We start from the raw sequence: 22,901 nt of genomic DNA, 5'->3' as shown, positions 1-22,901 counted from the left end.
TGTTCTCATGACCTTAGCCTGGGTGGTGCAGGGAGGGGTCAGCTGCCTGCAGCCAGCTACCTGGTTCCCAGCTTCACTGGCCAGGAGTAGGGAACTGGCCACGGGGTGAGGCCAAGAGCTGGGGCAGCCACATTCTGAGCTTGGGTACCGGGTTGGCCACCCTCCTTGGCCCTGAGCCCTTCCTGGCAGAATGGGGGCTCAGGGACAGCCTGTGGGGTGGGCACTGGGGGCTGGGTCCCTACTGCCCCTCACTTGGCCCCTGATCCCCCTGCAGACAAGGACGTGGGCTCCTGCCCCAGCTCACAGGTCTTCCTGTACAACCTGACTGCCTGCCAGCAGACCTGTCGCGCCCTCTCTGAGGCTGACACCCACTGCCTCCAGGGTTTTGCGCCCGTGGACGGCTGTGGCTGCCCCGACCATACCTTCATGGATGAGAAGGGCCGTTGTGTGCCCCTGGCCAAATGCTCTTGCTACCACCGTGGTCTTTACCTGGAGGCGGGGGACGTGGTCCTGAGGCAGGATGAGCGATGGTGCGTTCCAGAACCTGGGGAGGGGGCACAGTATGGGGCTGGGGAACCAAGACATCTAAGAGTGCCTGGGGACAGTTCTAAGAGTGGCCAGGCTCTCATCTGTCCCTGGGCAGCAGTGGCTTCCCACAGCCATTCTGCATGGGGATGGTGCCTAAGCTCCCGCTCACTGCCCACCTCTGCCCTGCAGCGTTTGCCAGAACGGGAGGCTGCATTGCAGGCAGGTCAAGCTGATCGGCCAGAGTAAGTAGATGCCAGCCTGGGAACAGCCACGCACCCGGGCCTGCACCCTGGGCCCTCCCTCTCTCCTATGTGCCTAAGCGCTGCCCCCTTGAACTGCAGCTTTTCTGAGATGGCCTCTCTCTCCTGCAGGCTGTGTAGCCCCAAAGATCCACATTGACTGCAACAACCTGACTGCATTGGCCATCGTGAAACCCCGCCCTGTCAGTTGCCAGACGCTGGCCACTGGCTACGTACGTGTAGGGAGGGTTGCTGGGGGTGGAGCTCTGGCTGTCTGAGCGTGTTGGGAGGGTGCAGGCTGCTCTCTTGCTGTGCTTCCTGTGCCCAGGGTCTGGGTGCTGAATCCATGGCCACTCACATTCCTGGGAGGGAAGTGGAGGCCCTCAGGCCACCAGCACAGGGACAGTTTAGGGACCTTAGGTGGGCCCACAACAACCTCCTCACCAGTGGTGGGCTTGAGGGGGTTCCGGGAGTTCAGGGCATGAAGGGCCTCTGGATGGTCAGACCTTTCCTGGCGGGCATCAACTCCTGACTCTTGCTCCTGCTGCCCTCAGCACCGCACTGAGTGTGTGAGCGGCTGCGTGTGTCCTGACGGGTTGCTGGATGATGGCCGAGGTGGCTGCGTGGTGGAGGAGGAGTGCCCCTGCGTCCACAACAGAGACCTGTACTCCCCTGGGGACAAGGTACAGGTGGATTGTAACAACTGGTGAGTTGGCTGAGGGGCAGGGCCTACCCCTGTGGGGTCTGCTGGGTCTTGTGGGATCATGTGGTGGCCCCCCCCATGGCAGGGTGGTCTTCTGTGTCTGCCCCTGGCCCTAGAGTCAAGGTGGGTGTGTTTGGTGCCACCCTTGGGGCTGGTGTGGGCTGCCTAGGAAGCTGTCCACACAGTGGTGCTCAGGATCCCATCCAGGCCCCCTTTGAGAGGGGGGAGCCCAGTCCCTTCAGGCTCTTCTCCTGCTCTCCTCAGCACCTGCCAGAAAGGACGCTGGGTGTGCACCCAGTCCCTGTGCCACGGCACCTGCTCCATCTATGGAAATGGCCACTACATCACCTTTGACGGGAAACACTATGACTTTGATGGACACTGCTCCTACGTGGCTGTTCAGGTGCGGCTGCCCCTGAGCATGACTCAGCCCACCAGGAAGCCCTGGGACGTGGAAGGGGCCGGCCCTTCCTTGGCCCCTCTGACCCTCAGGAGGATTTGGCATTCTAGCAGTGGGTGGGTGGCATGATAAGGCCCCCTCTCCTCCCTGCAGCTCTGTGACCCTCCTGTGGGTACCTGGGAGGAATGGGGTTAACAGACCAGCCTGGGGAATGAGGGGCGTGTGTTATGGGGCAGTAGAGACAGGCCAAGTGAGGGCAGGGCCAGGCAGCTGCCCACATGTGCACTCTGAGCCCCCAGGCTCCTTTGTGAAGTGTCAGGTCCCCAGCCAACGGAGGAGGGACTGAGTCCTGGCAAGGTCCAGGAGGGGTGCCCCTGGGTGCCTGTGGCTGAGGCCCCTGGCCGACACCTCCTTGTTGCTCCAGGACTACTGCGGTCAGAATTCCTCCATGGGCTCATTCAGCATCATCACTGAGAACGTCCCCTGTGGCACCACAGGCGTTACCTGCTCCAAGGCCATCAAGATCTTCATGGGGGTGAGTGTTGTAGGTCCCCTCGTGATGCCTGAGCCCTCCATGTCCCTTGGGCTGCCTGTGACTGGCCTTCTCCTGACAGAGGACAGAGCTGAAGTTGGAAGACAGACACCGTATGGTGATCCAACGTGACGAGGGCCACCATGTGGCCTACACCACACGGGAGGTGGGCCAGTACCTGGTGGTTGAGGCCAGCATCGGCGTCATCGTCATCTGGGACAAGAGGACCACTGTCTTTGTTAAGCTGGCTCCATCCTACAAGGTGGGCTGCCTCCCCTGCCCATTGGCCCACCCGCCTTCCTCCAGCCCTTCTCTGAGCTGTGGGTTTACCGCAGGGCAAAGTGTGTGGCCTGTGCGGGAACTTCGACCACCGCTCCAGTAACGACTTCACCACACGGGACCACATGGTGGTGAGCAGTGAACTAGACTTTGGCAACAGCTGGAAAGAGGCCTCCACCTGCCCGGATGTGAGCGCCAACCCTGAGCCCTGCAGCCTGAACCCACACCGCCGCGCCTGGGCAGAGAAGCAGTGCAGCATCCTCAAGAGCATCGTGTTCCAGGCCTGCCATGGCAAGGTGGGCGGGGCCGCCTGTGGGCAGAGCTGGGCTGAGGGCGGGGCTCTGCATGATAACAAGAAGGTTGTGGCTATGTGTTGGGCATATGGCTTCTTCAAGGGCTCTGTGGGCACTTGGCAAGTGCCCCCCAGCTTCGGCTCTGTTCTCTGTGTCCTTTGGGCAGGTGCCCATATGACCAGCTCTTCTTTTCACCCCATAATGCCCAGACAGCTCTCAGATGGTGCAGTGGGGGAAGGGTGGCTTTTAGGGCTGTCAGTGCACAGCTGAGCCCTGTGGGGTTGTGACAGCTTGAGGACAGGTCTGCACAGCTGCAGTCATCCAGACATCTGTAGACCCCAGTCTAGGCCCTGGTGCTGGGTGATGTGTCCTGTCCAAGGTTCTGAAGTTCTGGCCTCGTGTTCATGGGCTGGGCTCACTGAAGGCTTCCCCAGGTGGACCCCACGCCCTTCTATGAGGCCTGTGTACATGACTCGTGCTCCTGCGACACTGGTGGGGACTGTGAGTGCTTCTGCTCCGCCGTGGCCTCCTACGCACAGGAGTGTACCAAAGAGGAGGCCTGTGTGTTCTGGAGGACCCCAGACTTGTGCCGTGAGTGCCCATCTGTTCTGGACTTGGGCTGACAATAAGGCCAGGGGCTGCTACGCTGTGGGCCTGGCCACACCCCTTCCCCATCCAAACATCTAAGTGGAAGGGGCTGTGTCCAACCCTCCCCGCCTCCCCACCTCCTTGGGGATCCTGCTTCAGGGCCACTGTGGGACCTGGGCTGGCATGAATAAGCTTGATACACCACTGCCCACCCCTACCTCAGTGCCCACCTGTATCCTCTGAGTCTGACCTATCTCCATGTCCCCAGCCATATTCTGTGACTACTACAACCCTCCGCATGAGTGTGAGTGGCACTATGAACCCTGTGGGAATCGCAGCTTCGAGACCTGCAGGACGGTCAATGGCATCCACTCCAACATCTCCGTGTCCTACCTGGAGGGTGAGGGCACCAGTGGCCCACGTGGGGCAGGGTCTCCAGGGGAAGTGGTGGTTAAGGGCAGACTGGCCCGCTCCATCTGGGGACCTGTGGGACACCCAGAGAAAGGCCTGACAGTCTGGAGACCTAAGGCCTGGAGGGGGCCAGGTTCACCTTGTCGTAGAATCAGGGAGGAAGCAGGCTGATCCCCAAACTTGAAACTTCAGGAGTGGGGGTGCTGAGGACCATGTGGGCCCCACAGGGTGGGGGCATTACAGATGTGGGTCTGGGGTGCCTCTGTGAGTGCTGGCGTCCAGGCTGAGAATTGGTGACGTGAAGGAGCAGGTCCTGGGAAGGGCAGGAAGGGGTGGCCTGAAGGGACGTGAGTTAGGGGTGCTGCCTACTAGTGCTGTGTATGGGGCCCAGGGGGACGGGGAGGCCAGCACTGACTTTCCAATCCCTGGCTTAGGAGCCCGAGAGAAGGGATGATAGGTGGGACTGCGGAAGCAGGGTCCTCTGTGATGGTCTAAGCTCTGTGCCTTGTGCCTCCAGGCTGCTACCCCCACTGCCCTGAGGACAGGCCCATCTACGATGAGGACCTGAAGAAGTGTGTCTCTGAGGACAAGTGTGGCTGCTACTTGGAGGACACTCACTACCCACCTGGAGCACAAGTCCCCACTGAGGACATCTGCTCATCCTGGTACCTGTGCCCACATGGCAGGGGTCAGGGGCACCTATTGGCACACACACCAACACAGCCATGCATGTGTGCACGCTTGTGAATACATATGTTCACACATACTTGCAGCCAGGTGCATACACATGCCCAGTGCCCTGTCCTGCTGGCTCTTCCTGCCCACAGTTAGAGCCCCGGATGGGCCTTGGTGGGTGCTGGGGACTGGGGGGTCTGGCGTCTGCACAGGGCCAGCCGGCGGAGCCCAGCATGGTTCTTGCTTTGCAGTGTGTGTACCACTTCTTCCCAAGTCGTCTGCCAGCCTGAGGAAGGTGAGCTGCCCTCTGCTGCCACAAAGGCAGCGAGCCAGGGGCTGACCCTGGGAAGCCAGGCCCTGGGTGGGGGGCTGGTCTCCTTCGGATGCTGCCCCATAGGCCCCTCCGGCCCCTCCCAGCTCAGACCTGCCTCTGACGAGCAGCAGCCCCCAGAGCTCACATGAGGAGTTTGTTTCTTACGGAGAGCTGGCGCCCCGTGGAGAATTTCCTCACCCTGTTTTCATGGGAAGGGTCTGGGGCCAGAGTCCCATTGGGGCATTTGTCTGCCACCTGCCAGAGCTGGAGTGCACCCGGCTGTCCCCACCTCTCACTCCTCTTACCCTAGGAAAGCTTCTCAACCTGACCCAGGATGGTGTGTTCTGCTACTGGGAGACCTGCGGCCCTAATGGGACAGTGGAGAAGCACTTCAACATTTGTGCCACCACCACACCACGCCTGTCCACCCCGACAATCTCCACCACACACACCCCCAGCAGCACCACCTTCACCACCACCACCATCACCCCGACCCCCAGCACAGGTGAGCCCCACAGCCTCCTCCCTGACTCACTGGGGCTTGCCTTACCCTGCACCTGGCACCTGGCATGATGGCCCTGCTAGGGGTGGGAGCACACTGGAGGCCTTCTGAGCTGGGGGTCATAACCCCTGATTCCCCTGACCCGTGAGCTGAGATGGCCATATCAGTCCATATCCCCAAGCCCAGACCACAGTGGAAAGTGACTTGGGGATATTTCTGAAAACAAGGAAAGTTTCTGTCCGAGTCAGGGAAGTCAGAGAAATTCCCTTAAATGCCTCTGCATTTGTTCTGGTTGAAATTGTAGCTACCATCCCACATGCTGCAGGGAGGAGGATAGCTACAGAAAAAAAGAAACTTAAAAAAAAGACTTTTAGAAATCCTGACCTAGGCATTAACATTCTCTTATTTTTCCCTCTATTGCAGTTCTATCAACAACTCAGAGTAAGTGACGTGGACGGCATCTTACACTGATAAAGGGGAGGAAAGTTTCACGTGGCCCAAGTAGGCTCCATCAGGACCCTGACATGTTGGGCCCCTGCTTATGGACCAAAGATGGGTGCATTTTGGTGACTTCATCACAGTTTCTGGCTTCCTTGTGGGAATGGGTGACCCTTTTCTTGTTTAGTCTTCTGAGAAAAATATTTGAAAATAGTTGAGGAAGCCGGAGCTTTGGAGACTGGGTGTGACCCACCTGGCATGGCCATGGGTGGCCCCTCCTCTCCAGTCCCATTTTTCAGTTGCAAAATGAGGGTGGCAGTGGTTTAACCCTACAATCTATTCCCAGTGATGATTAGGAAAGCAGAGGCCAGATCTGGGGGACGGTCATGGCAGCCATTGAGCCCTCTGGATCATGGCGGCCTCCTGGAGTCCCTCTTCTAGGCATGGTAACCAATGATGGGCTTTGCTTCCCCAGAGCTCTGCTGCTTCTGGTCTGACTGGATCAACCAGGATCACCCGGACAGCGGCAGTGATGGCGGTGACCAGGAGACATTTGAGGGTGTCTGCAGCGCTCCTGACGACATTGAGTGCAGGTCGGCCACAGAACCACATCTCAGCTGGGAGGAGCTGGGGCAGAAAGTCCAGTGCAACGTCTCATTTGGCTTCGTTTGCAAGAATGAAGACCAGTTTGGCAATGGACCATTCGGACTCTGTTATGACTATGAGATACGTGTCAGCTGCTGTGAGCCCATGGATAAGTGTCCCACGAGCACCCCCATCCCTCCATCAACCACCACCCCCATCCCTTCATCAACCACCACCCCCATCCCTCCATCAACCACCACCCCCATCCCTCCAACAACCACCACCCCCATCCCTCCATCAACCAGCACACCCATCCCTCCAACAACCACCACCGCCATCCCTCCATCAACCACCACCCCCATCCCTCCAACAACCACAACCCCCATCCCTCCAACAACCACCACCCCCATCCCTCCATCAACCACCACGCCCATCCCTCCAACAACCACCACTACCATCCCTCCATCAACCACCACCCCCGTCCCTCCAACAACCACCACGCCCGTCCCTCCATCAACCACCACACCCATCCCTCCAACAACCACCACTCCCATCCCTCCATCAACCACCACGCCCATCTCTCCATCAACCAGCACACCCATCCCTCCATCAACCACCACCCCCATCCCTACAAAATCCACCACACCATGTGTATCTTACTGCAGATGGACTGGGTGGCTGGATTCCGGGAAGCCTGACTTTTCCAAACCAGGTGGAGACATGGAATTGATTGGAGATGTCTGTGCACCAGGCTGGGCAGCTAACATCTCCTGCAGAGCCAGCATGTACCCCAATTTTACAATCCAACAGCTTGGGCAGACGGTGGTGTGTGATGTTTCAGTGGGGCTGGTGTGCAAAAATGAAGACCAAAGGCCTGGTGGGCCCATTCCCATGCCCTATTGTCTCAACTACGAGATCAAGGTGTACTGCTGTGAATGTGCCATGACCAGCTTCTCAACCACAACCACAACATCTGGCACCACCACTACCGGGACACCAACCACGACACCTGCCACCACCACCACCGAAATCCCAACTACGACGCCTGGCACCACCACCACTGGGACCCCAACCACGACACCTACCACCACTGCCCCAGGGACCCCAACCACGACCCCAGGCACCACCACCACGGGGACCGCAACCACAACACCTGGCACCACCACGGAGACCCCAACCACGACACCTGGCACCACCACCACGGGGACCCCAACACCTACCACTACCACAACAGAGATCCCAACCACGACACCTGGAACCACCACCCCAGGGACCCCAACCACAACCCCTGGAACCACCACTACTGGGACACCAACCACGACATCTGGCACCACCACGGAGACCCCAACCACGACACCTGGCACCACCACCACGGGGACCGCAACACCTACCACTACCACAACAGAGATCCCAACCACGACACCTGGAACCACCACCCCAGGGACCCCAACCACAACCCCTGGAACCACCACTACTGGGACACCAACCACAACACCTGGCACCACCACGGAGACTCCAACCACGACACCTGGCACCACCACCACGGGGACCCCAACACCTACCATCACCACAACAGAGATCCCAACCACAACGCCTGGAACCACCACTACTGGGACCCCAACCACGACACCTGGGACCACAACCCCAAGGACCCCAACCACGACTTCTGGCACCACCACTACGGGAACACCAACCACGACACCTGGCACCACCACGGAAACCCCAACCACGACACCTGGCACCACCACCACGGGGACCCCAACACCTACCACTACCACAACAGAGATCCCAACCACGACGCCTGGAACCACCACCCCAGGGACCCCAACCACAACCCCTGGAACCACCACTACTGGGACACCAACCACAACACCTGGCACCACCACGGAGACTCCAACCACGACACCTGGCACCACCACCACGGGGACCCCAACACCTACCATCACCACAACAGAGATCCCAACCACAACGCCTGGAACCACCACTACTGGGACCCCAACCACGACACCTGGGACCACAACCCCAAGGACCCCAACCACGACTTCTGGCACCACCACTACGGGGACACCAACCACGACACCTGGCACCACCACGGAAACCCCAACCACGACACCTGGCACCACCACCACGGGGACCCCAACACCTACCACTACCACAACAGAGATCCCAACCACGACGCCTGGAACCACCACCCCAGGGACCCCAACCACAACCCCTGGAACCACCACTACTGGGACACCAACCACGACATCTGGCACCACCACGGAGACCCCAACCACGACACCTAGCACCACCACCACGGGGACCGCAACACCTACCACTACCACAACAGAGATCCCAACCACGACACCTGGAACCACCACCCCAGGGACCCCAACCACAACCCCTGGAACCACCACTACTGGGACCCCAACCACAACACCTGGGACCACAACCCCAAGGACCTCAACCACGACTTCTGGCACCACCACTACTGGGAGACGAACCACGACACCTGGCACCACCACAGAAATCCCAACCACAACGGGTGCCACCACCACCACAGAGATTATATGCACAGGATGTGGTACCACCACCACAGAGATCCCAACTACAACACCTGGCACCAGCACTACTGGGACCCCAACCACAACTCCTGGCACTACCACAGGGACCTCAACCACAACTCCTGGCACCACCACCACAGGGACCCTAACCCCAACACCTGGCACCACCACCACAGGGACCCCAACCACGACACCTGGCACCACCACCACAGGGACACCAACCACGACATCTGGTAGCACCACCACAGGGACACCAACCACGACATCTGGCAGCACCACCACAGGGAAACCAACCACGACATCTGGTAGCACCACCACAGGGACACCAACCCCAACACCTGGCACCACCACCACAGGGACCCCAACCACGACACCTGGCACCACCACCACAGGGACACCAACCACGACTCCTGGCACCACCACCACAGGGACAACAACCACGACCTCTGGCACCACCACCACAGGGACACCAACCCCAACACCTGGCACCACCACCACAGGGACCCCAACCACGACACCTGGCACCACCACCACAGGGACACCAAACACAACACCTGGCACCACCACAGAAATCCCAACCACAACGGGTGCCACCACCACCACAGAGATTATATGCACAGGATGTGGTACCACCACCACAGAGATCCCAACTACAACACCTGGTACCAGCACTACTGGGACCCCAACCACAACTCCTGGCACTACCACAGGGACCCCAACCACGACTCCTGGCACCACCACCACAGGGACACCAACCACGACACCTGGCACCACCACCACAGGGACCCCAACCACGACTCCTGGCACCACCACCACAGGGACACCAACCACGACCTCTGGCACCACCACCACAGGGACCCCAACCACGACACCTGGCACCACCACCACAGGGACACCAACCACGACATCTGGTAGCACCACTACAGGGACCCCAACCACGACACCTGGCACCACCACCACAGGGACCCCAACTACAACCCCTGGCACCACCACAGGGACACCAACCACGACTCCTGGCACCACCACCACAGGGACACCAACCACGACCTCTGGCACCACCACCACAGGGACCCCAACCCCGACACCTGGCACCACCACCACAGGGACCCCAACCACGACATCTGGTAGCACCACCACAGGGACCCCAACTACAACCCCTGGCACCACCACAGAGATCCCAACCACAACTCCTGGAACCACCACCACTGGGACCCCAACCCCAATACCTACTACTACCACAACAGAGATTCCAACCCCAACACCTGGCACCACCACCACAGGGACCCCAACCCCAACACCTGGCACCACCACCACAGGGACACCAACCACGACACCTGGCACCACCACCACAGGGACCCCAACCACAACACCTGGCACCACCACCACAGGGACCCCAACCACGACTCCTGGCACCACCACCACAGGGACCCCAACCACGACTCCTGGCACCACCACCACAGGGACACCAACCCCGACACCTGGTACCACCACCACAGGGACACCAACCCCAACACCTGGCACCACCACCACAGGGACACCAACCACGACACCTGGCACCACCACCACAGGGACACCAACCACGACCTCTGGCACCACCACCACAGGGACCCCAACTACGACCCCTGGCACCAACACAGGGACACCAACCACGACTCCTGGCTCCACCACCACTGGGACCCCAACTACAACCCCTGGCACCACCACAGAGATCCCAACCACAACTCCTGGCACCACCACCACAAGGACACCAACCCCAACACCTGGCACCACCACCACAGGGACCCCAACCACGACACCTGGCACCACCACCACAGGGACACCAACCACGACCTCTGGCACCACCACCACTGGGACACCAACCCCAACACCTGGCATCACCACCACAGGGACCCCAACCCCGACACCTGGCACCACCACCACAGGGACCCCAACCACGACATCTGGTAGCACCACCACAGGGACCCCAACTACAACCCCTGGCACCACCACAGAGATCCCAACCACAACTCCTGGAACCACCACCACTGGGACCCCAACCCCAACACCTACTACTACCACAACAGAGATTCCAACTCCAACACATGGCACCACCACCACAGGGACACCAACCCCAACACCTGGCACCACCACCACAGGGACTCCAACCCCAACACCTGGCACCACCACCACAGGGAACCCAACTACAACCCCTGGCACCACAACAGAGATCCCAACCACAACTCCTGGAACCACCACCACTGGGACCCCAACCCCAACACCTATTACTACCACAACAGAGATTCCAACCCCAAAACCTGGCACCACCACCACAGGGACCCCAACCCCAACACCTGGCACCACCACCACAGGGACCCCAACCACGACACCTGGCACCACCACCACAGGGACACCAACCCCCACACCTGGCACCACCACCTCAGGGACCCTAACCCCAACACCTGGCACCACCACCACAGGGACCCCAACCACGACACCTGGCACCACCACCACAGGGACCCTAACCACGACACCTGGCACCACTACCACAGGGACCCCAACCACGACTCCTGGCACCACCACCACAGGGACCCCAACTCCAACACCTGGCACCACCACCACAGGGACCCCAACCACGACACCTGGCACCACCACCACAGGGACACCAACCCCGACACCTGGCACCACCACCACAGGGACCCCAACCACGACACCTGGCACCACCACCACAGGGACACCAACCACGACACCTGGTAGCACCACCACAGGGACCCCAACCATGACACCTGGCACCACCACCACAGGGACACCAACCACGACTCCTGGCACCACCACCACAGGGACAACAACCACGACCTCTGGCACCACCACCACAGGGACACCAACCACGACTCCTGGCACCACCACCACAGGGACAACAACCACGACCTCTGGCATCACCACCACAGGGACCCCAACCCCGACACCTGGCACCACCACCACAGGGACCCCAACCACGACACCTGGCACCACCACCACAGGGACCCCAACTACAACCCCTGGCACCACCACAGAGATCCCAACCACAACTCCTGGAACCACCACCACTGGGACCCCAACCCCAATACCTACTACTACCACAACAGAGATTCCAACCCCAACACCTGGCACCACCACCACAGGGACCCCAACCCCAACACCTGGCACCACCACCACAGGGACACCAACCACGACACCTGGCACCACCACCACAGGGACCCCAACCACAACACCTGGCACCACCACCACAGGGACCCCAACCACGACTCCTGGCACCACCACCACAGGGACCCCAACCACGACTCCTGGCACCACCACCACAGGGACACCAACCCCGACACCTGGTACCACCACCACAGGGACACCAACCCCGACACCTGGCACCACCACCACAGGGACACCAACCACGACACCTGGCACCACCACCACAGGGACACCAACCACGACCTCTGGCACCACCACCACAGGGACCCCAACCACGACACCTGGCACCACCACAGGGACACCAACCACGACTCCTGGCACCACCACCACTGGGACCCCAACTACAACCCCTGGCACCACCACAGAGATCCCAACCACGACTCCTGGCACCACCACCACAGGGACACCAACCCCAACACCTGGCACCACCACCACAGGGACACCAACCACGACACCTGGCACCACCACCACAGGGACCCCAACTACAACCCCTGGCACCACCACAGAGATCTCAACCACAACTCCTGGAACCACCACCACTGGGACCCCAACCCCAACACCTATTACTACCACAACAGAGATTCCAACCCCAACACCTGGCACCACCACCACAGGGACCCCAACCCCAACACCTGGCACCACCACCACAGGGACCCCAACCATGACACCTGGCACCACCACCACAGGGACACCAACCCCAACACCTGGCACCACCACCTCAGGGACCCCAACCCCAACACCTGGCACCACCACCACAGGGACCCCAACCACGACACCTGGCACCACCACCACAGGGACCCTAACCACAACACCTGGCACCACCACCACAGGGACCCCAACCACGACTCCTGGCACCACCACCACAGGGACCCCAACTCCAACACCTGGCACCACCACCACAGGGACCCCAACCACGACACCTGGCACCACCACCACAGGGACACCAACCCCGACACCTGGCATCACCACCACAGGGACCCCAACCCCGAAACCTGGCACCACCACCACAGGGACCCCAACCACGACACCTGGCACCACCACCACAGCGACACCAACCACGACACCCGGTAGCACCACCACAGGGACACCAACCACGACACCTGGTAGCACCACCACAGGGACCCCAACCACGACACCTGGCACCACCACCACAGGGACCCCAACCACGACTCCTGGCACCACCACCACAGGGACCCCAACTCCGACACCTGGCACCACCACCACAGGGACCCCAACCCCGACACCTGGCACCACCACCACAGGGACCCCAACCACAACACCTGGCACCACCACCACAGGTACACCAACCACGACACCCGGTAGCACCACCACAGGGACACCAACCACGACACCCGGTAGCACCACCACAGGGACACCAACCACGACACCTGGTAGCACCACCACAGGGACACCAACCACGACACCTGGTAGCACCACCACAGGGACACCAATCACGACACCTGGTAGCACCACCACAGGGACACCAACCACGACATCTGGTAGCACCACCACAGGGACACCAACCACGACATCTGGTAGCACCACCACAGGGACACCAACCACGACTCCTGGCACCACCACCACAGGGACCCCAACCACGACACCTGGCACCAGCACAGCACGCCCAGGTAAGTAGATACATGCTATGCTCCTCTTGCCCCAGAGCCTGACCTACACTGCTGCTGACGCGTGCTTGAGTCCTTGTCCCCAGGAAGGTTGAGGCCCGCCCCATGTGCCTCCTTGCCTGGTGAGCCTCGTCACTTGCTATTTGGAGAATTTTGACCCATGGCCCGTGTGGGCAGCAGTGTAGCGGCCACTACACTTCCCACTGAGTGGCTTCCCCTAGGTGCCCTGCCTTGCCCAGCCCTCTGCCTGCCACCTCGTGGGGGTAGTATTATAGGCAAAGCCTATCCCATGGGAGCCCACCAGGGCTGTCTGGGGCAGGTGCTGCCAGGGATAGCATGGGCATCCTGCCTCTCCCTGCCAGTGCCGCCTTGCCTTGATCCTCAAAGCCAAGCAGCCTAGCACCTTGCAGATATACCAGGGTGCTGTGGATAGTTATGTCCAGCCCCTCTTATCCAGCAGCAGATTTGGCCAGCAAACTGTGGTGCTGTCAGGAGCATCTGCCTCCCTCCAGGGGTCTCTGTGTCACCACAAGGTGTATGGGGTTGCTTCAGCTCTCACTCCCACCTGTGCTCTCATAGGTACCCCCACCCACGGAACTACGACTGGGTCACCTCCACCTGCCTCTGGGTCAACAACCCCTATGGAGACTCCCACCCAGACAGTCCGCCCATCGACCACGACCTCCAGCACCTCAGCCTCCACGGTGCCCACTCCCACGCAGACGCCAATCCCCTCCCCCAGCATCACTGTGAACACTGGCCCTTCGGTCAGCTCCTCCACCCAGGTCTGGTGCTGCATGCTGAATGGCACCTACTATGGGCCAGGTACCCACTTCTTTTCTTTCTTTTTTTTTAAGACAGGGTCTCACCCTCTTGCCCAGGCTAGACTTCTGTGATGTTATGATAGTTCACTGCAGCCTCAAACTCCGGGGCTGAAATGATCCTCTTGCTTCAGCCTCCCAAGTAGCTGGGACTACAGGCACCCACCACTAAACTCGGCTATTTTTTCTAATTGTAGTAGAGTTGGGTCTTGCTCTTGCTCAGGCTGGCCTTAAACTCCTGAGCTCAGGCAATCCTCACCTTGGCCTCCCAGAGTGCTGGAATTACAGGCATGAGCCACTATTCCCAGCCTTTGGTGGTTCATTTTTAATGCCCAGGCAGCTGAGGCTGCATTTGGTCCCAACATTAATGAATGGGTTAGGAAGCCAGAGCCTGGCTACGGGTGGGTGTCTCTCCATGTGCCCTCAGTGGGGACCTGTTAGCTCTGGGTTGTGTAAGGACTGGCTGTGTCCCTTGCAGGCGATCTGGTATACAATGGCACACACGGAGACACCTGCTATTACGTGAACTGCTCACTCCAGTGTGACCTTGAGTTCTACAACTGGTCATGCCCATCCACACCCTCTCCAGCACCCACGCCCTCCAAGCCAACGCCCACAGCCACGCCCTCCAAGCCAACACCCTCCCCAACACCTAGCACTCTGTCCACCCCTAAGCCTCCTGGGTGCCCTGACTTCGATCCTCCCAGACAGGTTAGTGCGCCTTGGGCAGCTTTGTCCCCTGGGAACCAAGTGTCCAGGGGCTGTCTTCCTGCTGATTGTCCAAGGGCTAAAGCTTTCAGCAGCCTCTCGGGTGTGGAGTCTGCTGAGCCCACCACCACTGAGTCTTCCTGCTGTACCCAATGAGACATCCAATTGCAATGAGTCTGGTAAAGGCACCATTAGCCTCCAGCCCTGGGCAGGCTCTTAGGCACTCAGGCTCCCGAGCAGCCCAGTCCCTCCTGTGTGGGCACAGGGGGCCTAGTTGAGTGCCCCCACCCTCCTGTCTGCAGGTGAATGAGACATGGTGGCTGTGCGAGTGCTTCATGGCCACCTGCATTCAAGACAACTTGGTGGAGGTGGTGAAGGTGGAGTGCAAGCCCCCACCCATGCCCACGTGCTCCAATGGCCTCAAGCCTGTGCGTGTCATGGACCCTGATGGCTGTTGCTGGCACTGGGAGTGTGACTGTGAGTTACACAGCTGCCTCTTCCTGCTCTTGTGGACAGGCCTAAGAGCTGGGCTCCCTGGGCTCTGCTGATCTTGCTGCTGAGTCATGGGCTGGGCAAATGAGGATGGAGAGAAGGCACCACCTTGAAATAAGGTTGCATCTGAGGAGAGGGGCAGAGTGGACCCTTGGCCTTCTGGGTCTGAAGACAGGTCCTGTGCTGCAGAACGGCCTCCGTGGGCTGAGGGGCTGAGGGGAAATAGCTTTTGGGGGCCCCAGCTCAGTTGTTCCATGTGTCCCACACCCCAGAGCTGGGCATCCCCGAGTCCTAAGCAGCAGGGGCTGTGCGCAGCTCATGGAGCCCCCTCCACAGGCTATTGCACGGGCTGGGGGGACCCACACTACGTCACCTTCGATGGGCTCTACTACAGCTACCAGGGCAACTGCACCTACGTGCTGGTAGAGGAGGTCACCCCCACTGTGGACAACTTTGGGGTCTACATCGACAACTACCACTGTGATGTCAATGACAAGGTGTCCTGCCCCCGCACCCTCATTGTGCGCCATGAGACCCAGGAGGTGCAGATCAAGACCACGCGGTTGGCGCCCCCGCAGGTGCAGGTATACAAGGAGCAGCAGCGGCTCCCAGGGCCCTGCTGGACAGGAGGGTTAGGGGGTGTGGTGGGGCTCTTCTCACTGCCTCCAGCCCCCTGCCCGCCCCTCCCCTCCCTGTGGACAGGGGCCCCTCACACCCAGCTGAGACCTGCCTACTGCATGGCAGTACCATTGGCTCTGAGGCCAAGAAGTGTGGGGAGCTCGGCCCCAGCAGGAAGGCCACAACAGGGGCCTCATGGGCTGGCCTCTGGGATTGCCTGGGACATGGCTGCACCTGAGCCAGAAAGAGACAGGAAAGGGGGTGGGGCAGAGACCTCTCCCCACCCGGCATGTGCAGGTCTGAGAGAGGGTGGCCCTGCAGCTCCCCTGCAGTAGGGCTGGCCCTGCCCATCAGATGCATGTGTCCTAGAGAGTGCCCAGGTGCCAGGGCCTGGCAGATGCCAGTGGGTGGCCACCAGCCTCCACCCAGTGGCCCTCTGAGCCTGGTGTCTTGCCACAGGTGCAGGTCAACAGGCAGGTAGTGGCGCTGCCCTACAGGAAGTACGGGCTGCAGGTGTACGCATCGGGCATCAGCTACGTAGTGGACATCCCTGAGCTGGACGTCCTGGTCTCCTATGATGGCCTGGCCTTCTCTATCAGGCTGCCCTTCCAGCGGTTTGGCAATAACACCAAGGGCCAGTGTGGTGAGTCTGTGGCCCCTCACCCCGCAGTGAGTCTCCTGTACCTCTGCTTGCCGCTGCCGTGGCCACAGTCCCCTGTTTGGTCCCTGTGCGCAGCCAGCAGGGATTGGCCTGGCCTCATCTCTGTTCTTGGCCCTGGCCAGCTGGTGTTCAGGGGACGGGGCTGTGCAAGGGGAGGGCTCGCCGGGTCTGCTGGGTGACTCAGGCCGGCACCACAGGGCCCCTCTTGCCGCTGCAGGCACCTGCACCAACAACACCTCGGACGACTGCACTCTGCCCAGCGGAGAGGTTGTCTCCAGCTGCGAGGTTGCAGCTGACCACTGGGTGGTGAATGATCCCTCCAAGCCGCACTGTCCCCACAGCAGCTCCACAACCAAGCCCCCTGCTGTCACTGTGCCAGGGGGCAGCAAGCCGACCCTACCGGAGCACTGCACTGTGTCTCCTCTCTGCCAGCTCATCAAAGACAGGTAACCGTGCCTGGCCTGATGTGGCCTTGGCTCTAGCCAGCACAGTGCTCAGCATGCAGCCTCTGTGCCAGTGTCTACAGAGTGGGGAGCTGCCTCCTCAGAACCCTCTGCCCCATCTCTCCTGCCTCTCCGATGGCTCAGAGTCAGCTGAGTGATGGCCTGGGCTAGACCAGGTGATCTGACAGAGCTTGAGTCCAGGGCTGGGAGAGGGAGGCAGGTTTGGGTTTCGACAGTGAAGGGGGAGCTCCTGAAGCCCTGTCCCCAGAGGTATGAGCATTGCATTGAGGCCTGTGGCCTCTGCTAGAACCATGGGAGGGGGACCTGACCCCTGTGACCACTTGGCCATGCAGCTTCTGTCTCCAGGAGCCAGCTGCAGTGTGCAGTGTGGCCTGACCTCTCCAGGCCTGTCCCTCCAGCCTGTGGTCAGGCACAGGCTGCTCTGGGGTGGGGTGGGGGGTGCAGCCTGGGTGGGTACTAGGGGAGACTGTGGGCTGCTGTGTGTTGAGGCCCCCCCCCAGAGCATGACCTGACCTCCCCACACAGTGTGTTCGCCCCCTGCCACGATCTCGTGCCTCCCCAGCACTACCACGATGCCTGCGTGTTTGACAGCTGCTTTGTGCCTGGTGTGGGCATGGAGTGTGCCAGTCTGCAGAGCTATGCGGCCCTCTGTGCCCGACAGGGCATCTGCATTGACTGGCGGAACCACACCCATGGGGTCTGCAGTAAGTGCTGCCCAAGCTGCCCTGGCAGGGTGTCCCGGCAGGGTGCCATGTGCAGATTGGAGTCAGGGCCACGGGGACAGCGGTAGGGAACCAGGCTAGGATGGGGGCCAGTGGTGGGGTCCCTGGGGAGCACAGGCTCCTTCCCTGACTGGCCCTCCTGGTACCTGTGTCCATCCTGCAGCGATGGAGTGCCCGTCCCATAGGGAGTACCAGGCCTGCGGACCCGCAGAAGAGCCCACATGCAAGTCCAGGTATGCGGCTGGACGGTTGGCTAGAGGGTCCAGCATGCCCAGTAGGTAGCCCCAGCTGATAATGGCCTTCTGCCCTCCCCCCAGCTCCTCCCAGCAGAACAGCACCAGCCTGGTGGAAGGCTGCTTCTGCCCCAAGGGCACCACGAGCTATGCCCCAGGCTTTGACGTCTGTGTGGAGATCTGTGGTATGGGCCTAACTCAGGCCACCTCCTCCTGCCTCCTCCTGGGCTCCCCCAGAGGCTGACCCCAAGGCCTGGCCCACCAGAACTCCACTAACAGGACTTGTTTCTTCCCCCTTCCTAGGCTGTGTGGGACCTGACAACATACCCCGAGAGGTGGGTCCTCCCCCTTGGTGCTGGAGGGATTCCCCACAAATCCTGGATTTTGAGGGTGGGGGGTAGTCATAAAACCTAGGAGCCTCAGAGATTGAGTGTGAGTCTTTGAAGTGCTGGGAAGCTGAGTTGGCTGGACACTCATCCTGCCCTTCCACCCTCCTCTGCCCTTCCCACCCTTTCCCCCTCCGCCCCCTCCCCGATCCCCTCCCCCCACCTCTGCACTCCCATCTGTGTTTGGCTCCCTCAGCTCAATTCTGCACAAATCTAATAGATTCCAGTGGTGCCTTTGGCATGTGCCAGGCTCTGGTGGCAGACACTGGTGAATAGTCATGGTTTGGTGTCAGTAGTGACTTGGGACCCGAATGAGTAGCAACTGTCCTGTTCCAAACCTGCCCTGTGTGTCTGGAGGTGGGGAGGGACAGGGTTTTTCCACAGGACCCCGGAAGGGTGACCACATGCAGCTCTGGGGCAGCAGAGAGGCTGGCGCCTCCCTTCCTCCCTGCTCCGGCACCTTCCCCCACTCATCCCTCCCACCTTGCAGTTTGGGGAGCGCTTTGAGTTCGACTGCAAGGACTGCGTCTGCCTAGAGGGTGGCAGCGGCATCCTCTGCCAGCCCCGGCAGTGCAGTGAGCAGGCCCCCACCCACTGCGTGGAAGACGGCACCTTCCTTGTCACCGAGGTCAACCCTGCTGACACCTGCTGCAACATCACCACCTGCAGTAAGGCCCTCCCCACCCCATCAGGGGTCCCTGAGCACACCCCTGCAGGCTGGGCTCCCTCCCTCAGGAGCGGGGGCCCCAGGACCAGCCCCGACAGGTGTTGGAGGTGGCCCCTGGGCTTGGGCCTCATAAACCCGTGCAGGGGAGGTGGTGATGTGCCCCTGGGTGCTGCCTTCACTGTGCGCTGCTCCTCAGAGTGCAACACCAGCCTGTGCCAGGAGGCGCCGCCCTCGTGCCCACTGGGATTTGAAGTGCGGAGCAAGACAGTGCCTGGGAGGTGCTGCCCTGCGTACTCCTGCGGTGAGCAGCACGCAGGGACGGGGGTGGGACGGCTCCCAGGCCACGCAGAACGCCACTCGCATGGCCCCAAGTGCCCACCTGTCCACCAGGTGTGCATCAGGAGCCGCGAGGACAGGCCAGAGGGCCACTACAGGACGGTTTCTGACCACTTTCTCTTTCTCCTTCTCCTCCCCAGAGCCCAAGGGTGTGTGTGTTCACAAGAACGCCGAGTACCAGGTGAGCCTGGGGCGGGCGGGGCTGTCTGTGGGGGTGGGGAGGCCGGGCGCTCTGCAGGTGCCCAGACCCTGCCTCACTATCTGTCCCGCCTCTGAAGCCCGGTTCTCCAGTTTATTCCTCCAAGTGCGAGGACTGCCTGTGCACCAGGCACGTGGACAACAGCACCCTCCTGAACATCATCGCCTGTGTCCATGTGCCCTGTAACACCACCTGCGACCTCGTAAGTGGCGCCGCTCCTGGCCTCAGTCTTACCTCTTTCCTCCTCCCAGAAAAGCACCTGAGCCCCCGTCCACTTCCACGGGGCTGTGTTGTGACCTTTCTCTTCTGTTCAAAGCCGGCCCTGGCTCGTCCCCACCCACGCCTCCACTTGTGGGCCTGCCCCAAATAGGGGTCCCACAGCCCAAGGGCCCCGTGTGATGTGGGGGCGGATCTGGGAGCTCTGCTTGCATCTGTCTGCAGGGCTTTGAGTTGGTGGAGGCCCCTGGAGAGTGCTGCCAGAAGTGTGAGCAGACACACTGCATCATCCGCCCGCCCCGCGGCGAGCACATCATCCTCAAGGTGCACAGGGCTGAGGGCAAGGCAGGGTCCGCCCACTCCCAGCCGTGGCTGCGGGGCGGGGTGGTGGGGTGGTGGTGGTGGTTCTGGGGACTGCAATAACAATGGCCACCACTGGACGTAAAGCAGCAGAAATGGATTCTCCCAGTTCTGGAGCACAGGAGGCTGAGAGCCAGGTGTCTCATGGCCACACTCCCTCCAGAGGCTCCAGGGCATGGTTCCTCCTGCCGGTCCCAGCTCCTGGGGCTGCAGGCATACCTGGGCTTGTGGCTGCCCCACTCGTGTCTGCCTCCGTGGTCGGGGTCTTCTCCCCACGTCTCCTCTTCAGATCTTGTAAGGGTTTAGGGCCACCCCAGCCAGGATGGTTTCACTTTGAGATCCTCCACGTAATGACGTCTTCAGAGACGTTCCCTCCAAGTCAGTTCACACCCACAGGTTCGGGGAGTTAGTTAGACAGTGGACAGACCTTTGTAGATTACACAGCCCCAGGGCACCCCCATCCCAGCGGCTGCACCTGCCAGGTGTGTCCAGTCTGTCCTCTGGGTTAGCCTCTCAGGTGGGCCTGCTGGCTTGCCCTCACTGGAGCCTTTGCCCCACAGCCCGGGGACATAAAGACCCACCCCGAGAACAACTGCACATTCTTCAGCTGTGTGAAGATCCACAACCAGCTCATCTCATCCATCTCCAACATCACCTGCCCCCCCTTCGACCCCAGCACTTGCATCCCGGTGTGTGGCTGACTGGGCGCCTGCTGTGTGCACTCTGCTGGGAGTGGGGGTGCCTGCCCTGAGCCTCTCCAGGAATGCCCCCCTGTGTTAGGAAGGGGGCTGTCACCCCGCTGGTGTCTGGGGTCCCAGCTCACTCTATTTTCCCTTCAGGGATCCATCACATTCATGCCCAACGGCTGCTGCAGGACCTGTGAGTACATCCAGGGAGCGGTGCTCACGGGCCACCAGGGTTGGCCTGGGTGTGGGTTCAGGGAGGGAGCCCCAGGAGCCCTCCGACCTCTGACCTCCCACTCCAGTGTGGGTGTTGAGGTTGAGAGTGTCTCCCGGGGTCACTGCTCAGGGGTAACCCAGCTTGCAAGCGGCAGCTGGAGGCCCAGCACTTGCCCAGGGGAGGGCTGGCCATGCCGGGTCAGGGGGTGAGGACACAGCCTCCAAGGTGTGGAAGCCCGAGCCTCCGCCTCCTTCCCCCAGGCATCTCTCGCAATGAGACCAGGATCCCCTGCTCCACCATCCCTGTCACCAGGGAAATCTCCCACGCTGGCTGCACCCAGATAGTCACCATGAACGATTGCTCTGGGTCGTGTGGAACATCTGTCATGTGAGTCCCAGGCTTTGCATGCGCCCTGGGCAGGGTGAGGAGGCTGGCATTGCCCCCAGGGAGTGGCCCTCACGGTGGTCCTCCTCTAGGTACTCTGCCGAGGCCCAGTCCCTGGACCACAGGTGCTCCTGCTGTAAGGAGAAGAAGACAAGCCAGCGCGAGGTGGCCCTGCGCTGCCCCGACGGCAGCTCGCTGAGCCACACCTACACCCACATCGATAGCTGCCTGTGCCAGGACACTGTCTGTGGGCTCCCGCGGGCCCAGGAAGGCACCCACAGCCGTGCCCGGCGCTCCCTGCGGCATGTGGGGCGGAAGTAGGCATGGTTGGCTAGCCCCTTCCTGCTGACATGGAGCTTCCTCTCCTCCTGGCTAGAGATATTTATTTTCTGAATCTGTCTCCATTCTTTGCTTTCCAATAATAAACTCAGGCAGACATGCTGTGCTGGTATGCTGAGAGTTGGCGCCTCAGGGGCCAGGTTGGTTACTATACATGGTCAATGTCCGGCCCGTTCTGAGAATGCCTCGTCCCCCTCGCCCCCCCCACCACCCCTAGGTTCTGCACACAGGACATGGGGACACAGCCCATGTGCTATGCAGTGGGCTTATCTTTGGCAAAATATGTACAAAATGTGTTGTCCTGTGACTGTGCAATGCCCCTGCTGGGCTGTGAGATGCAGCCAAACCTCCTCCCAGGCACCCTCCAATCCCGAATCTATGAAAAAGGCCACTGGACTCCTTCACAGCCAGTGCCCGGGTTTTCAGCTGTTGGAGGTGCCTTCGTCGAGTCCCAAGGAGCCCAGGTGGCTCTGGGAAGAGAGTGCACGTGTGAGAGGATTTGCATGGGTACACATGTGTGAAAGCCCGCACTTGCACACG

The 22,901-nt window shown here is 60.8% G+C and overlaps 1 protein-coding gene across 1 annotated transcript in view; it reads left to right on the top strand.

Annotated features, from left to right (window-relative positions):
* MUC2 (mucin 2, oligomeric mucus/gel-forming) overlaps window positions 1-22,463 on the top strand; it is a 28,255-nt gene extending 5,792 nt beyond the window's left edge. The window contains exons 16-49 of the mRNA XM_053562424.1: window positions 275-530; window positions 718-770; window positions 900-1,000; window positions 1,322-1,473; window positions 1,735-1,873; window positions 2,295-2,405; window positions 2,485-2,664; window positions 2,738-2,977; window positions 3,409-3,565; window positions 3,831-3,962; window positions 4,491-4,638; window positions 4,900-4,943; window positions 5,272-5,466; window positions 5,887-5,904; window positions 6,377-13,858; window positions 14,435-14,680; window positions 15,155-15,387; window positions 15,687-15,861; window positions 16,213-16,460; window positions 16,954-17,137; window positions 17,373-17,601; window positions 18,145-18,323; window positions 18,505-18,574; window positions 18,659-18,759; window positions 18,878-18,909; window positions 19,451-19,628; window positions 19,824-19,928; window positions 20,104-20,144; window positions 20,242-20,364; window positions 20,604-20,702; window positions 21,299-21,427; window positions 21,578-21,617; window positions 21,899-22,025; window positions 22,115-22,463. Of these exons, the coding sequence (XP_053418399.1) occupies window positions 275-530; window positions 718-770; window positions 900-1,000; window positions 1,322-1,473; window positions 1,735-1,873; window positions 2,295-2,405; window positions 2,485-2,664; window positions 2,738-2,977; window positions 3,409-3,565; window positions 3,831-3,962; window positions 4,491-4,638; window positions 4,900-4,943; window positions 5,272-5,466; window positions 5,887-5,904; window positions 6,377-13,858; window positions 14,435-14,680; window positions 15,155-15,387; window positions 15,687-15,861; window positions 16,213-16,460; window positions 16,954-17,137; window positions 17,373-17,601; window positions 18,145-18,323; window positions 18,505-18,574; window positions 18,659-18,759; window positions 18,878-18,909; window positions 19,451-19,628; window positions 19,824-19,928; window positions 20,104-20,144; window positions 20,242-20,364; window positions 20,604-20,702; window positions 21,299-21,427; window positions 21,578-21,617; window positions 21,899-22,025; window positions 22,115-22,343 (12,176 nt within the window). The 3' untranslated portion in view covers window positions 22,344-22,463. The remainder of the gene's footprint in view (window positions 1-274; window positions 531-717; window positions 771-899; window positions 1,001-1,321; window positions 1,474-1,734; window positions 1,874-2,294; window positions 2,406-2,484; window positions 2,665-2,737; window positions 2,978-3,408; window positions 3,566-3,830; window positions 3,963-4,490; window positions 4,639-4,899; window positions 4,944-5,271; window positions 5,467-5,886; window positions 5,905-6,376; window positions 13,859-14,434; window positions 14,681-15,154; window positions 15,388-15,686; window positions 15,862-16,212; window positions 16,461-16,953; window positions 17,138-17,372; window positions 17,602-18,144; window positions 18,324-18,504; window positions 18,575-18,658; window positions 18,760-18,877; window positions 18,910-19,450; window positions 19,629-19,823; window positions 19,929-20,103; window positions 20,145-20,241; window positions 20,365-20,603; window positions 20,703-21,298; window positions 21,428-21,577; window positions 21,618-21,898; window positions 22,026-22,114) is intronic.
* Window positions 22,464-22,901: the final 438 nt, after the last annotated feature.

The sequence above is a fragment of the Nycticebus coucang genome, chromosome 14, assembly GCF_027406575.1.
Source record: "Nycticebus coucang isolate mNycCou1 chromosome 14, mNycCou1.pri, whole genome shotgun sequence".
Lineage (NCBI taxonomy): Eukaryota > Metazoa > Chordata > Mammalia > Primates > Lorisidae > Nycticebus > Nycticebus coucang.
Note: the sequence above shows the minus strand (reverse complement) of the source record. Positions and strands in the feature narration are given on the sequence as shown.